The sequence below is a fragment of the Chiloscyllium plagiosum genome, chromosome 22 (assembly GCF_004010195.1).
Source record: "Chiloscyllium plagiosum isolate BGI_BamShark_2017 chromosome 22, ASM401019v2, whole genome shotgun sequence".
In the NCBI taxonomy this organism is placed as follows: domain Eukaryota; kingdom Metazoa; phylum Chordata; class Chondrichthyes; order Orectolobiformes; family Hemiscylliidae; genus Chiloscyllium; species Chiloscyllium plagiosum.
Genome location: NC_057731.1, coordinates 26,044,470 through 26,062,253, shown reverse-complemented (window position 1 = coordinate 26,062,253; position 17,784 = coordinate 26,044,470). Strand labels below are relative to the sequence as shown.

General features: G+C 38.6%; 1 protein-coding gene across 1 annotated transcript in view; it reads left to right on the top strand.

Annotated features, from left to right (window-relative positions):
• dock1 (dedicator of cytokinesis 1) overlaps positions 1-17,784 on the top strand; it is a 575,757-nt gene that overhangs the window by 478,910 nt on the left and 79,063 nt on the right. Inside the window, exons 38-40 of the mRNA XM_043713153.1 lie at positions 44-200; positions 5,538-5,578; positions 7,869-7,959. Of these exons, the coding sequence (XP_043569088.1) occupies positions 44-200; positions 5,538-5,578; positions 7,869-7,959 (289 nt within the window). The remainder of the gene's footprint in view (positions 1-43; positions 201-5,537; positions 5,579-7,868; positions 7,960-17,784) is intronic.

Genomic DNA, 17,784 nt, shown 5'->3' with positions numbered 1-17,784 from the left:
TCCCTGTGTATGAAATTAATGTGCTATTTATCATTTTATCCAGCCTTCTGGAACACTGTAGAAAACACAAGTATCTGGCTAAGACTGGTGAAAACTTTGTCATGCTGGTTGTCAGGCTTATGGAGAGGCTTTTGGACTACAGAACAATTATGCATGATGAAAATAAAGAAAACCGTATGAGTTGTACAGTTAATGTACTGGTAAGTACTAATTGAATGTTTTAATGATGATGATCAACTTCAGGAAAGTGCAGTTTACGCAATTGTATCAGTATTTTCCACTTATCATCCCAAACTGTTTTTGCCAGTCAAAGAGCAAGAATACCGGTTGAATGGCAGATGCCTACAGTGATCAGATTTAATCTCTTTTATAAAAATGGCAAGAGTCAGAATGTTCAGCATTTGATATTCTGTATGGAAATTCAGTGATTGCATTGCCTCATGGTACTTAAAGTTGTTAATTTTGAAACCTAATCTCTAACTCAATTCCATTACAGCTCCTGTTGGGATTATTGAATTTACTCACTATGTTCATCTGAGTACCAATTCCCATAGTTATTTCTTAAATGTATCTGAGATCATATTTGTCCTATTTTAGTGTGCATGTTGCAGTCAGCCCTAATTGATGAATTTGATTCAAATGGTCTTTAACAAGAATATAAAGTAATTCAATTGCAACAAATTTTTTAAAAATTCATATTTTGAGGAGAAAATGTGTAGGTTATTGTATTTTACGGTATAATTCAATATCAATAATAATGTTAATTATTTAAAGTTGCATCTTTTACAAATATATATACAAACATTACACATATTATATACATTCAGTTTATAATGATTGCCTCTCCTTTTAAATGAAAAGAAATACAGACTCAGTCTGTCCAATGCTTAGTCATAAAATAATCCTTTCATCCCCAGAATTAGGAGAGCAAACAATCTCTGAACTGTAACAAGACTAAATGTGCACAGTTTTCCAGACGTGGTCACATCAATGCCCTGCTTTTGTACAAAAAAGATTTTGTGGTCACCTTTATTAATGAAAATTTTATTGAACAGCATTTTGTGGTAGAGGGTCTTATTTTCAAAAAGTTGTAATAAATGGGAAATAATTATATGAAAGGGGAAGAAAGGCTGCTTTATCACTTGAAGATTTGAGAGATTGTCACAAAAAAGATGAAGTGTCAAAATTAAATGTTAAACCAGTATTGACGGTTTATCAAAATGAAGACTAGAAAAGGCCTCAGACAGGAACATCTACATTGTGATCCCAGAAAAAAATCCACAGTGAGTACTTGATTTTTTTCTTTAATCTCAAGCAGCACCTAGAAACAACACAAGACAGAATTCTGAGATGAGAGAACTGTCAACATGTGTTCGAATCACTCAACAAGCATTGTCAACAAACACTTTTACTTTACTATGATCTAAGACAGAAGGCAGTTCTGGAAGTTGATGCATCCCAGAACAGGCTAGGAACATACAATATGCAAGGTGGCATCTGCATCCAATAGTCTGTCTCAAATCACAATCACAATTTCTCCAACGCAGAGCATGAAATACTTGCTCTAATGTCTGATATCGCAGGATTCCATACGTACCTGTTCAGTAAACAATTCAGAGGGGAAATCAGTCACAAGCCATCAGAAATTATTTGTTGTAACCAGTGACAAGTGTTCTACCTAAACTACAATGACTTCTGCTAAACGTACTCAGATATGCGTTTGAAATCTGTCACAAAATTGGTACCGAAATGACTACACCTCTGGACATGATAATGTTTCCAACAATGTGGAAGGCTAGTTAAGATAACCTTCCAAACCATAAATTGTTCAAATTCTGAAAGATGCAGGGCAAACATCACAAAATAGTTGGGTTGGAACATGTTAAAATTAATAAGGATCACATGTTTTAGCAGGCATTATGAGATGTATTCCAGACTTTTGTGGGAGGCAAGGGAGGAGATTACTGAGTCCCTGGTGAAGATATTTAATACTTTGCTGGACATAACTAAGGTACCAGATTACTGGAGGATAGCTAATGTGGTTCCTATATTCAAGAAGGACAGCACGGCCAGACCAGGTAATTACAGACCAGTTAGTCTGGCATCATGGTAGGGAAATTCTTGGAAAATAATGAGAGACAGAATTAATCAACACTTGGAAATGCAGGGATTGAACAGAGATAGTCAGCACATATTTGTTAGAGGGAGTTTCTGTCTGACTAATTTAATTAAGTATTTTGAAAAGGTGACTTAATTTATAGATGAGGGTAGTGCAGTCGATTTTGTTTACATGGACTTTAGTAAGACTTTTGACAAGATCCAATACGGAAGGATCATCCAAAAGGATCTAAGGCTAGTTGGCCAACTCAATTTAAAATTGGGGTGCAAATACAAAGCGCAAAGTGATGGTGGAGGGTTATTTTTGTGATTGGAAGCTTATGGTCAGCATTGTACCACAGCAATGAATGTTGGGACCCTTGCTGTTTGTTATGTACATTAATAACTTGGATTTGAATGTAGAAGGTATAATTAATAAGTTTAAAGATTATATGAAAATTGACAGTGGTGTTGATAGTGAGGAGAATGGTTGCAGGCTTCAGTTTGATATTGATCAGCTGGTAAATTTGACAGGGCAGATGGAATTTAATCCTGGTAAATGTGAGGTGATGCATTTTGGGAGTTATAATAAGGGAAGGATATACACAGTGAATGGCAGATCCCTAGAGAGTACGGACGAACAAAGGGACTTTAGTGTACAGAATTCCTGAAGGTGCTAGCACAGGTAGACAGATTGGTGAAAAACCAAATGGAATGCTTGCCTTCACTAGCTGGGGTATAGAATATAAGAGCAAGGAAGTCTTGTTACAATTTTATAAAACATTGGTTGAACCTCAGATGGAGTAAATGTGCAGTTCTGTTTGCTACATTATCAGAAGGATATGATTGGACTGGAGAGGGTGCAAAGGAGATTTACCAGGCTGTTGCCTGGGATGAAAAGACTCAGTTATGAGGAAAAACTGGCTAGGATGGGTTTGTTTTCCTTGGAGCAGAAAAGGTTATAGGGGCATCTGATTAAGGTGTACAAAATTGTGAGAGGCCAAGACAGGGTAGATCATAAGAATCTTTTCCCCATGGCAGACATGTCTAAGACCAGAAGGCACAAGCTTTAGGTGAGGAATAAGTGCTTTAGAGGAAATCTGAGAAAATACTTTCTCTCACACAAGATGGTCAAAGCATGAAGCCTGAGAGTTTGATGGAGATGAGCAAAATTCAAGAAGCCTTTGGATGAGCACTTGAAATTACAGGGCATAGTAGACTGTGAATCAAATGCAGGTATATGAGATTAGTGTAGTAGAGTGTTTATTGGTCAGCACAGGCATGGTGGGCCAAAGGGCCTGTTTCTCTATTGTATGACTCTGTGACTCTAATATTACATCAGTTGAAATGCATGTAGGAAACAAGCCCACCCTTCTATTTGAGTTTAAATTAGTCTTTAAAACATCATATTGTTGAATAATTTCTTGTCCAAGCTGAAAAATTAGTAACTGCATATATTTTGGAAATACAAGAGTTAAACCATAAGTAGCTGGTTAGATAGTTTTCTGTGCCATTGACTTTAATTAATATAACTACAGAGGAACCTCGATTATCCAAACGAGATGGGTGGGTACTGTTTCGTTCGGATAATTGATTATTCAGATAATCGATTTTACCTTAAACAAGGGAAGCCATACTGATCTAACACTGTGCTCTACCAAAGAATTTGTTTAAATCTATTATTTTAATCAGTCTGCTATTTAAACAAACGAATCTTTACATTCTGCAAATTTCAGGTTACACTGAGAAGGTCGAAACCCTTACCATCACATAAGTACTGTATATGAAATCCCAGCACTAAACAACATCTCAGTTTTCGGGAACTCACTGTTGCGATAGAAAGACAGGACCACTGTCTCATGCATACTTCTCAGCCATTCTATTCATGAACGCCCAGTAAAGTGATGGGAATACTGTAAAACACTTAACTTTTGCAAAGGGCTGTGTAACTAACCCCTACCTAAAAAATATCCAGTCACTAATGCTTGAGGTGCTTGTGTTTCTTTGTTTTTGCCAGCGTTTTTACATGTTCTTCAGTACAGGTAAATCGATTGCACTTACCTCTTTGATGTAACGGTTTTGCGGGACCTTAATATCTTCTTCGGATAATCCAAAATTCGGATAATTGATATTCGGATAATCGAGGTTCCTCTGTAAACAGTTCAACAAAGATATATCATTTAGTGCCGCTGAATGCTTATATATTCTAGAGAAAGATGCTTTGAGATCTGGGCAGCAATCTGACAGGGCTGTAGATAATTTTGAAAATATTGCATTTGTCAATTAGGAATAGGAATAAACATTCAAACCTGAAGTCAGCGAAATCATCATGACCAATCAATATTCTAATTGCCCACCTTGGCATCATATGTTATCACAGCCAGCAAAAATCTGTTGTCTCAAATTTTAAATGGTTGAGTGAGTTGGCATCTACTATTGTGGGAGAAGGTTTCAGACCTCTACCATGTGAAAATTATTTCCTAATTTCTTTTCTCAGTAGTCTGGCCCTGAGACTGCATTTTATTCTTTTGTGCCAATTGATCTTCCAAAAATTTGAGATTCAGTTTCGGTAGCCAACTGGAAGACAAGAGCTTGCATTCCTAATGTTACACATCACTGCAGATAGTTTGCTTCAATTTTTTTCCAATTTCACTAGCTTCCTTCACAAATCAAATTAAATTAAAATAATTGGAATATGCTACTTGCCATGTCTTTTGTGTTATGGTGAACTTAATTGGCAGTTGGAGACTAGTAATCTATGTTTTCACTTGAGCACGCACCCTTTAAGATTCTGTGAACTCTCTCTCATCTGTACTGCAAGTAGAGTTTAAACAACTGCCTGTTCACATAATTAATAAAATACATCAATATTATACTAACCAAAGTATTATAATGGGTACATAAGAGACTCATAATGTGGAATACTTATTTTCTTTGAAAATCTGTATAGGAAAGCCAGACCATTTTGAACAAGGAAATAAAGATGATATGCTTCGATTCAGGAACCATAAATGGGCTTACAACAGTATATAGCAATGGAAATCAATCTGAGAGTTCACTTGTATTTTGGAGAGAATAAGAATAGTGAGGGAGCAATTGCAACTTGAAATTTCTATGCTCATGGTTTGGTTATGCTGATCTGCTACCCTGATGGATTATCAATAAGCCAGTTTGAAAATCCAAGCTCTTTGTGGAACAGGTATTCAGTTGGATTCTACGAACAAAAGAAATGCATTTGAGCCCATCTTTTAAACTTGGATCCAAGTCAACAACAAGGCAGTCAAATTGTTTGAAGTTCCAGCATGTTGCTGTTCTGCCTGTGAAGCAGAACTTATTGAATTTTTAAGCTATTGTCTTTAAGCAAAAATTATTCTGTCTACTTTAAAATGTTGATTATTAAAAAATAACTATATTGCAATATTTTCTGATTTATATTTCAGAACTTCTACAAAGAAATTGAGAGAGAAGAAATGTACATCCGGTATGCAAAACAAAACGCTTAAATTGAATTGAATTTATTTTCACGTGTACGGAGGCACAGTGAAAACTTTGTCTTGCAAGCAATACAGGCAGATCACACAGTTAGATAGCATAGATAAGTAGACAATAGGTAAACAGCGGCAAAACAAAAACACAGGTACAAGCGAATGCTAAGAGTTTGTGAGCCCATTCGTTTTTCTAAAAACAGTAGGGTTGAAAATGTTTGAAAACTCGTTGGTGCGTGTGTTCAGGCATCTGTACCTTCTCCCTGATGGTAGAGGTTGTAGAAAAGCATTGCCATGGTGGGATGCATCTTTGAGAATGCTGGAGGCCTTTCCTTGACAGCAGGGCTGGTAGATGAATTTTTTAGATGGGAGGTTGGCTTTTGTGACTGTCCAGACGAGCTCATCACTCTCTGTAACTGTCTGCGATCTGGAATGGTACAGTTGCCATACCAGATAGTGATACATCCAGACAGAATGCTCTCGATGGTGCACCTATAACAGTTGGCAAGGGTATTTGCCGTCATGTCAAATTTTCTCAGCTGCCTGAGGAAGAAAGACGTTGTTGGGCCTTTGTAACCAGTGCGTCCACATGAAAAGTCCAAGAAAGTTTGTTGTTAATGACCACTCCCAGGAGCTTGACACTTTCCATTTGTTCCACCTTTGTGCTGTTAGTGTGTAGGGGGGCATGAGTAACATCCCATCAAAAGTGAATAATGAGTTCCTTGGCTTTACTGGCATTGAGAGCACCATTTTCCCAGATCTTCCATGTCCCGTCTGTACTCTGTTTCGTTGCCATCTGAGATTTGATCAACTATGGTGATGTCATCAGCAAACTTGTAAATGGCATTAGTCTAGTATTTGGCGACACAGTCATGGGTATACAGTGAGTACAGTAGGGGACTGAGTATGCACCCCTGGGGAACTCCAGTGTTGAGTGCTAGTGAGGATGAAATATTGTCCCCAATCTTCACTGATTGGGGCCTGTGGGTCAGGAAACTGAGGATCCAGTTGCAGAGAGTGGGACTTAGTCCGAGATCAATAAGTTTAGTAATCAGTCTCAAGGAGATAATAGTGTTGAAGCCGAACTGTAGTCAATGAATAGGATTCTTATGTAGATGTTCTTGGTGTCATGATGTTCTAGGGAGAAGTGAAGGGCAAGTAATGTGACATCTGATGTGGATCTGTTGGTCTGATAGGCAAATTGGAGTGGCTCAAGATTAGTGGAGAGGCTGGAGTTGATTAATGCAATGACCAGCCTTTCAAAGCACTTCATGGCCACTAAAGTTAGGGCCACTGGGCGGTAATTTTTGAGACATACTGCATGAGCCTTCTTAGGCACAGGGATGATGCTGGCCCTCTTGAAACAGGCAGGGACATTGACAGCACCGTTAAAGTTGAACTTGTTGCAAATGATTCATTTCCAACAGATGAGAAATAAGAGGCATCTGGATTTGGTTGGGGTCCAACTGATGAGCTGAATGGAATCTCTCAAATAGTGTCCACAGTTTGCCTTATTTAATGTAAATAAGGCCCAAGGTCAAATTTAAATTGGGACTTAAACCTGTGGGAACCAGCACACAAAGCAATTGCTTCTTTGACCTGTTGCCCATTTTCGTCAAAGTCCAATTTTTCACCTTTCATTCAGTAACAATATCTACTGCACTCTGAGGTGATTTCCTGCCAATCATAGAACAATGCAGAGTAGCCAAGAATAAAAACCAATGAGAGTTTTAACTTGCAAGAAAAAACTACACTACAACATTTTCTTTCATGTATAGCTAGCTCTAAGCATCATATTTGCACAGTGCTGTGGAGGTTTATTACATGCCAGTAAGATATATCCACACAAGTTCCTACTGCTCGACAACATAATGCATTTTTTTAAACCGATCTTTCTCATTTTCCCTTTTATATCCTATCCTGAACATTTTGACTTCTTGATGGGATGTAGTTCCATAAATGCTAAACATTGTGCCATACATGATTCAGTTGTTGCTAATCATTTCTGTCTCTGGGATATACTGATTGTTGTCAGAAGGTCTTGTTTGAACTTGGGCTACTTGACACTTACACATCATTTCAGTAGAGGTTTCAGAATAATGAAAAGTCTAAAACCCAGAGTCACCATATCAATTAAACAAGCCATAATGTGGTACTAACAATGTAGATTTGTTCAAACTCAAGAGTAGTCTTTTTTTTTAATCTGTGATGTAAGGATTTTCTTAAGAACATTCTCAGTATTTCATATTCAATTTCTGTCCAAAAATGATAATGTTGTTTCCTTAGGTATTTATATAAGCTGTGTGACCTGCACAAAGAATGTGATAACTACACTGAAGCTGCTTACACATTGCTGCTTAATGCAAAGCTTCTTAAGGTAACATTTTAACTTAAAGTGTCAAATTATTTTCTAAGCTTCTACAAGCTGTTGTCATTATGATAATACTTTCATTGAAATCATGAAACTGAATGAACATTCTAATGGATCCAGTATTTAAACATTCTACTTTGCTATTCTCATTGTTGTTAGTAAAATAGTAATGTGGCCTCACATTCCAAATTCCAAATATATTGATTGTCAGTTTGCCAAATGCTACATTGTATTTTAAACATAGCACTTTTTTGAAAATATGAAGATTGCTGCGTACAGGCCTATGCCCTTTTCCCCATAATGGAATAAGATAGAATTTAATCCAGGTCATTGTGCCCAATATTGCCTCTGTTGGGGAAAGCATGTCTTTTTCAGCACCTTAAGGCTACCATCAGGCCTTTCCAGGAGTGGAAATCCCATCCCCTGAATGCTACTAACCAGACAGAGGCCTGGAGCTTTCCATCGCAGGTAGCACCAACAGGAGCAGTGACAGCTATCAACAATGCAACTAACAGAGGTCCAGGATCAAAGCTCAAAGATGAGTGAAGGAATGATGCTGATCACAGGGTGGAGCTCCTTAGAGGGTGGGACACAGGACTGTTCCTAAAGCCAAGTGAGTGCCTTTGAACACAGGACTACCCCGGGAACCGAATAGCGAAACTCCAGCAGATTTGTGTTACAGACAACATTGAGAGATGGTCTGCACTCCATTATTCTCTTTGCTTTTTGTTTGTCAAGAGTCATTTAATTATTCACTCATGTGACGTGGGTGTCGCTGGCCAGTCCAGCATTTATTGCTCATCCGTAGCTGCCTTTGAGAAAGATGGTGGTGAGCCGCCTTCTTGAACTGCTGCAGTTCATGTGCAGTAGATAGATCTACAGTGAGAAAACCGTACTGAAATTCCCAAAACCTTATTTTGGCAAAGTTGGTTTAAAAATGAACCTCAGAAAACTCCCTTCAAGTTAAACCAGGAATATTGTTTATTCACACATTCAAACCCAGAGTAACCATTCCGATTTCACACAGATTAAAACACACAAGAAAGATAGAAGACACAACGGTGCTTTACACCTTTGAATATTCAAACAAAAAGGATAATTATCATGCTTTGTAAACGTCTGAGTTCAGTGATGGAATGAAGGCTGAGATTGACAGATTTTTTAATCTGTAAGGGACTCGAGGGTTGTGGGCAACCGGCAGTAAAGTGAAGTTGAGGATTATCTGATCAACCGTGCTCTCATTAAATAACAGAACAGACTCAATGAGCTGAATAACCTACTTCTGCTCATGTCTTATTGTCCGGATGGTTGAAGACAGGATTTGTGGAACTTCCTCAAAGTCAGAGATGATGCAGTTGAGGTGATAGTTACAGGCAGGAAACTAGTTTACTTTTCGGGCAAATGTAAGAATCTTTCTGAAAATGGGTCTCAAAAGATATTTAAACTATCAAACAGGCCTAGCTGTTAGCCTGAAATGTAATGTTTTCTTGGCTGGTGAAATCAGACTATCTTTTATAGTAGACTGATTCTAGAATTCAGAAATTCTTTAATTAAAGGTCTTCAAAATGCAAAGGGATAGCTCAGATGAAGCTGTCCAATGATGAGTCATTTTGGTTAATCACAAGTTTGTACCCTCTGGTGAGGATTCCATTGAGTCTTTTTGAATAGATTCTCAGCAGATCTGATACTACTAATAGAGAGAAAAGCAGAGTCCAATAAAAGTTCCAAAGAGTCATATTGGACTCAAAATGTTAACTTTGTTTCTGTTTCCAAAGATGCTGCCAGGCCTGCTGAATCTCTAGCACTTTCTGTTTATGTTTCACATCTGTGATATCTGCAGTGCTTTATTTTAATTTGAAATTTACTAGTGATGTCTCATACTTTAGTCTAGGCTGACTTATTAAAAATGACTGCTTGGTAAACTGATTCGAGATCCTGCGTTCATGAATAGTATCTTGAAAGGAATCAGCATTTCCAGAAGAGGAAAAAGAATAGTTATAATCAAAAAAGTACTTGACATTTTTAAAAACAATTTTACCAATGTAAAATCATGATTAGGCTGCTCCCTTTGTGAGGAGCAATGGGAAGGGAAGAGATCAAATGGGTTAGCACCTGCCTCCTTCCTGCCACTACAGAAATTAAACTCAGGGCAAGAAGGTCCATGTTCAACTTTTCTGTTCGGTCATGAATTTGAATTAATGACCCAAACCCGGGTGGGAAATTTGTCAGTTTGGTTGGAGACAGGGTCTCTTGATCTACAGTAATTTGTGCTAACTTGAAGTGCTTTAATTATGTAATTTCTGAACCCTTGAATCAGGTTCAATCTGTTCTGAGGAAGAGTAATTGAACTTGAAACATTAACTCTGCTTCTCACTTCACAGATGCTGGCAAATCTTCTAAATTTCTTTAGCACAGTGTTTTTTATTTCAAATGAACTTAATCCTAGCAATGCTTCATGTCTACCTACATACATTTGCCAGCCGAAATTGCTGGATATTATTTTTGTTCAGACCAGGGATTACACCTCTAACCAGTGTAGAGTCATAGAAATTTCAACAGAGAATGTTGGCATTTGGTTAATCCTGGAGATATCAATGCAGGTCTAACATCAGCTCCAATTCTAAACACTTTGCCAATGACAAGGGCAACACTGTGGTACTGCAGCCTCACAACACTAGGAACCTGGGTTCAATTCTAGCCTTGGGTGACTGACTGTTTGGAATTTGAACATTCTCTCCATGTCTCTCTGGATTTCCACTGGGTACTCCCGTTACCTCCCACAGTCTAAAGATGTGTTGGATTAACCATGTTAAATTGCCCTTTAGTGTCCAGGAATGTGCAGGCTAGGTGGATTAGCCACGGTAACTGCAGGGTTATGGAGATAGGCTGGGGGTCTGGGTCTGGGTCTGGGTCTGGATCTGGATGGGTTGCTCTTCAGAAGATTGGTGCAGACGCAATGGTCAAGATAGCCTTTATTCTCATGTAGGGATTCTATGATTCTATCAATCTCACTAGTTGACTCACTTAAGTCCAATACAATACACTAGCAAATTTATTTTTCAAGGTTTACCAGATTTAGGTGCGAGAGTGGTAACAATGCATTTTGGTATGCTCATTATTGTGAGATACTGGGAAATTGCCCCCTTTTTCACTGCAAGAAACTTGTGAACACAAAGGACCTCTCTTGTACCATACTAGCCAATTTTTAGGCATTTGAGAATTGTCATTTTCATGCCCGTTCATGGCCTGCATTTAATAACAAGTAGATTGAACTGCACGGTACAAAATCTAGATTGGAACCACTTAAAGCATTAAAGACTGTGGTTGGAATCTTCTCAGCTCCCGAAAGCCATGGGCAAAATAGTTGGGAAATTGAGTGAGATGTCCAGCAGGGACCTTCCTGATGTCAAAATTAAAAATTCACTTTTTCCAAACAGGTGTTGGATGGCTAGATGAGATTCTCGCTAGTGAGCAGTAAGATGCTTATTTGCAAGATTTATTGCTCGTTATTACTCTGATTACTAGCTAATCTCATCTCATGAATATGCAAATGTACATTTTCTCACCTGCTCGATAAAACTAGATATCCAAAATGCCCAACCTGAAAGCCAGAGTGGTTACCTGGTGACTTCTTGCTCTTCCAGGTTTCCATCTTGGACACCTTGACCAACACCTTAAGGTAGACTCCATGGGCTGCAGTGATAGACATACTACTTCCAAGGACCTTGGCATCTGACACATATCAGCCTCACTACATCATAAGGGCACGTCTTAACCCACTTAGAATATGCTCTGTAGTTCATTTTGGAGGGCACAACCAACTCTGATTGCCATATTGCACAAGACTGCTTTGTACACAGGCATGGGCATCCATTTGATGACATGGACAACGGTGCATCTTAGGGCTTTTTGCGCTCTCTCTTGTCAATCATTCACTTTGTGTCTACTTTGATGCTCAGGATATTCCTGCTTTATGTTGCCTTTTTCAAGGCACTGTGACTCAGTAGCTAGCAATGCTGCCTTGAAGAGCCATGGATCCAGGTTAGATTCCACCGTCGGGCAACTGAATACATGAAGTTTGCACAGTCTCTCCATGTCTGCATGGGTTTCCTCCAACAGTCCAAAGATGTGCAGGTTAGGTAGGTTGGCCATTGCTAACTCACCCATAGTGTCCGGAGTTGTGTAGGTTATGTGGAATAGCCTGGGGAATGCAGGGTTACAGGGATAGAGTAGGAAGTTGGTCTGGGTGGAATGCTCTTTGGGAAGTAGGTGTGGTCTTGAGGGGCTGAATGGCCTACCACCCTGTAGAGATTCTATGAAAATACCTGATGAAGATGACGTTCAAATGCTTGGATTGGTCTGGGTGTGCCACATTGTCCATACATGCTATGCTCTGCACAACTGGAGTCAGCACAGAAGCAGGCTCTTTGATCAAACTCATCCATGCCGACCAGAAATTCTAAACTAATCTAGTCCCATTTGCCAGCACTTGGCCCATATCTCCCTTCACTCTTCCTATTCATGTAATCACTCAGATGCCTTTTAAATGTTGTAATTGTACCAGCCTCCACCACTTCCGCTAGCAGCTTATTCCATACACGCACCACCCTCTGTGTGAAAATGTTGCCCATTAAATCCCTATTAATTTTTTTTCCCTCTCATCCTAAACCTATGCCCTCTAGTTCTGGACTCCCCCACCCCAGGGAAACGATTTTGTCTATTTACACTATCCATGCCCTTCATGATTTTATAAACCTCGATAAGGTTCAGCTTCTGACGCTCCAGAGAAATTAGTCCTAGCCTATTCAGCCTCTCCCTTTGGTTTAAATTCACCAATCCTGGGAACATTCTTGTGTCATGAGTGAGTTTAAAAAAGTAACATTGTGGTTCTTTATTACCCTTAAATATCGATCACTTACCAGGCATAACTAGTGCTGAAGGTAAATGTTGGCAGTTTTCAAAAGTTTCTCATTTACAGAACTTGGCAAAATGTTTCAATATATTTGAGCAAATTCTTACAATCCAATGACCATTTTGAAAATACTATATGTGAGTGATAGATATATACATATATTGTAATGAATGATAATTTATTAATATTGCAATATAAGTTCAGAGGGGATTTTTTTAATACATCAACAATACAGAAAATCTTGATACCTAACACCTCCAGTCGATCTATAATTGTTGGAAAAAAACTATATTTAATCTGGTCACACCAGCATTGATCAGAATAAATTTGGATTGATGTTGTGAAATGCTTCTTGATTTTTAGTAGTTAATTGGGTTTGTGATTGTCTTTTGATCTAAGCCAAATCTATTAATATGTCTGCAGTCTCAGTTAGCTCATACTCATGCCCAATGCAAATACTGGAAAGAAATTTATGGTTATATTGTGCTGTATTTCTTTATTAAATTGAATTCTTGATTGTCAGCAAAGATTACAAATAATTCTAATATTTCACTTGTACTCATGTAGAATTTAGTTTACTCAGTTTCTGATTATGATTTGGAAAGTGTTATTTATATTTCACCACCACCTGCTCAGTAGCGATTAGAGTTGGGCAATAAATGCTGGACTAGCCAGTGATGCCCACAGCCCATTAATAAATGAAAATAGTTTCCAGTACCCAGGTAACAGTTTCTGGTATAAGCATTCTATTTTTGCTTTTCCCTTCTTTACATTCAATGGGAAAACATGTTTCTTTCAGCAGATCATACTCTAAATTGTATCCATAATGAAAATAACTGAGATTGAGAGATGTTGAATCCAGTGTCAGTTTAGATTAGAATTCCTACAGTGTGAAAACTGACCATTTGGCCCAACAAGTCCAGACCGACCCTCTGAAGAGTAACCCACCCAGACCTATTCTACTACATTTACCCCTGACTAATGCACCTAACACTGTGGGCAATTTAGCACGGCCAATTCACCTGACCTGCGCATCTTTAGATTGTGGGAGGAACCCACGCAGACACAGGGAGAATGTGCAAACTCAACACAATCGCCTGAGGCTGGAATCCAAATCAGGTTCCTGGCGCTGTGAGGCAGCAGTACTAACAACTGAGCCAACATCCTGCCCATTATTTATGATTCATAAAGCATGCGCATTTTGTTATTTTTATTGAATGCAATTATCCCGCAATCCAGTGTGTGGAGGCTAAATTGCTGTTCTTCTGCTCAGTGGATCTAAAAAATAGATATAACTCTGTTCCCATTGTATGTCAACCGAGTATTCAAAAATCTGCAACTTCCCAATTTGCCGAATCAGTTTGGAGAGAGGCTCAATATGACTTTCTGATCTAGTTCTGAAATGCCAACCTTGAGCCAAAGCAAGTGCAGTACAGGAATTATACTACTAGTAATTCTACATATTATTTAATCCTAGTCTTAGAAACAGTGTTTTGAGCATGCAAAAGACTTGTTTATATTGAAATAAGTCATAGCAGAATATATTAGTGCAACCATAATATCAAAATGGACTCCATCTGTCTTTAAACCTTCAAATATTTCAGACCTGAAATGAAATATGGTTAAATCTTGAAACCTTTTGCATCATAGTTCCTTTATAAAAGTGTTATTTGTGATTAGGTCCTATCTAATTCTAGCAAAATAGGGTGAAAGACTATCATTTGACTTTGCAGGAAATTTAGATTTCTTTCAAAGATGTTATCTTTCAATGAGTGCAAACTACTTCTCTGTAGAATGGTACTGAGGTTTTATGTGCATGATCTCCTGCATATGCTGATTACTCCACTGATCCAGACTTCACCTGATGAAAGGCAAAAGCGTTTATCAATTCTGATAACACATTGATCAGTTTCTTATCTTTCCTCTGTGCTTGCTGAGTGAATAAATTTTCCAGATTGAGTTAAAGTGCTTGTGCGTGATTATATTTTCTGCTTATTTGCCAGACAATTCATATTGTTGGCTTTATTGGGTGCTGCGCTCCACAAAAACAATATGTGGATGTAATCCCTCACTCTCCATTAAAACTTGTAAAAACTATGATGAAGTGCTTATTTTGTTTGTTTCTGTATAATCTGGAAAGATTGGATGTCTTCTGTTCTTTAATTAGGTATTCCTACAAATTTTCCATTTTTATTTTGCCACCATATCCTCTGTTTATCGTAAACCATTAGATGTATGGTTTATAAAGTTCTACTCCCATTTTTGCTCCTATACAATTCTTTAATTGGCTAAATGCATTAACTAGCAGTTTTCCTACATTGTATCACCATATACAAGAGCAGCATCCTAAAATTCTGCAGTATTTGTTTTTCAGTATCATGATTGGCCTATTGTATACTTCACTGCCAGTATCTGACATGAATAATGAATTAATGGCCATTTTATTACTTACCCCTCATATTTTTCTAATATCATAGCTGATAAACCCACATTCATATTGACTGTTAAAAGAAACAAGATACACCAGAACATTTTAAAATATTCTTTTATACTATATGAAGTTAAAAGTCAAACAGCTCGTATGCAGAAAATGATTTTGCACCAGAAGTGATTTGAATAGTTCATTAGCATTTAAAAAGAAGTGCACCCAGACTCTGGTTGATACATTACTTAGTTCAGCTCATAAAGCATGTGAGGAAGGAGCAATGAATTTTTTCATTTGCCTGATTCTACCTTGAAAACTCCCACAGTGAAGGGATATAGAATCCCTACAGTACAAAAAGTGGCCATTCGGTCCATCAAGTCTGCACCAACTCTCCGAAGAGCCACATTCCCTATCTCTATAACCCTGCATTTTCCATAGCTAAACCAGCAAGCCTGCACATTCCTTGACATTAAGGGGCAGTTTAACATGGCTGATTCTCCTAACCTGCACATCTTTGGACTATGGGAGGAAACCTGAGCACCTGACAGAAACCCATGAAGACATGGAAGAACGTGCAAACTCCACCCACACACTGAATTCTAAAGCAGGTCATAGAGTCGTAGAGATGTACAGCACAGAAACAGACCATTTGGTCCAACTCATCCATGCCAACCAGATATCCTAACCTAATGTAGTCCAGTTTTCCAGCACTTGGCCCAAATCCCTCTAAACCCTTCCTATTCATACACCCATCCAGATGCCTTTCAAATATAGCAATTGTACTAGCCTCCACTACTGCCCCGGCAGCTCATTCCATACACACCCAACTCTCTGCGTGAAAACATTGTCCCTTTTATATCTTTCCCCTCTTGCCCTAAACCTACGCTCTCTAGTTCTGGGTTCACCCACTCCAAGGCAAAGACCTTGTCTATTTATCCTATCCATGCCCCTCATGATTTTATAAACCTCTATAAGGTCACTCCTCAGCCCCCGAAGCTCCAGGGAAAACAGCCCCAGCATATTCAGACTCTCCCTATAGTTCAAATCCTCCAAACCTGGCAACATTCTTGTAAATGTTTTGTGAACCCTTGAAGGAAATCCTATTGATTTCCTTCAATAGGAAGGAGATCAGAATTGCACGCAATATTCCAAAAGTGGCCTAACCAACATCCTGTACAGCCGCAGCATGACCTCCCAACTCTTATACTCATTAACCTGACCAATAAAGAAAAGCAAACCAAATGTCGTCTTCACTATCCTATCTACCTGTGACTCTGCACTCAAGGAACTGTGAACCTGCACTCCAAGGTCTCTTTGTTCAGCAACATTCCCTAGGACCTTTCCATTAAGTGTATCAGTCCTGCTCTGATTTGCTTTTCCGAAATGCAGCACCACACATTTTTCTAAATTAAACTCGATCTGCCACTCCTACACCCATTGGCCCATCTGATGAAGATCCTGTTGGTATCTGAGATAACCTTCTTTGCTTTCCACTACACTTCCAATTTTGGTGTTATCAGCAAACTTATTAACTATACCTCGTATGTTCACATCTAAATCCTTGGTACTGTGTGGCAGTAATGTTAACCACTGGCTATTATTGGCTTTGTCTCCTAGTTGAAAGAACTGAAGGAACTGTACACCTAAGTCATAAGAAAATAATGCAACTACAGATTAAGTTTGAAAAATAAAATTAAAAGCCATTGGCAGTCGTTTAGTTTCTGATCTCTGGTAACCCCAAGGATGTTGACAGTAGAGGGTGTTCAATGATTGTATTGCTGTTGAATGTCATGGGTGATAGTTGAATTTTTTTTTTGGAGATGGTCATTGCCTGGCATTTTAGTGGTTTCAGTATTTCTTCCCAAGCTTCAGTCCAAGTTTGGATGTTGTTTGCGTCTTGCTACATTTGAACAGAGGTTGCTTCATTCTCTGAGGAATCACAAATAATGTAGAAAATTGTGCAATGATCAACAAACATACCCAATTCTGACCCTAATGGAGGGGTAGTCATTGATCAAGCACTTGAAGATAATTGAGCCTGGAACTCTACCTTGAGCAACTGTAAAGATGTCCTCGAGCTGAGATAACTGACCTCCAATAACCAGAATTATTTTCCTTTGTGTTAGATGTGATGCCGACGAATGCACGCTTGGTGAAATGAGGCTTGGATCTGAATGGCAGTCGCTGTCATCTCACCTCTGAAATTCTGTTTTTTTGTCCATGTTTCAGTCAATGTTGTAATTAGGTTATGAGCTTAGTGGCTCTTGCAGAACCCAAACTGAACAGCAGTGAACAAGTTATTGTGAAGCAAGTGCTGCTTGATAGCACAATTGTTCACACTCTCCATCACTTTACTGATGTTGGAGGGCAGTTATTGACGCTGTTGGATTTGTCCTGCTGTATGTATTTATAATGAAGTGGCAATTTTCCACTTTGTTGGAACAATGCCAGTGTTGCAGCTGTATCAGATCAGGTTGGCAAAGGGATGCAGCAA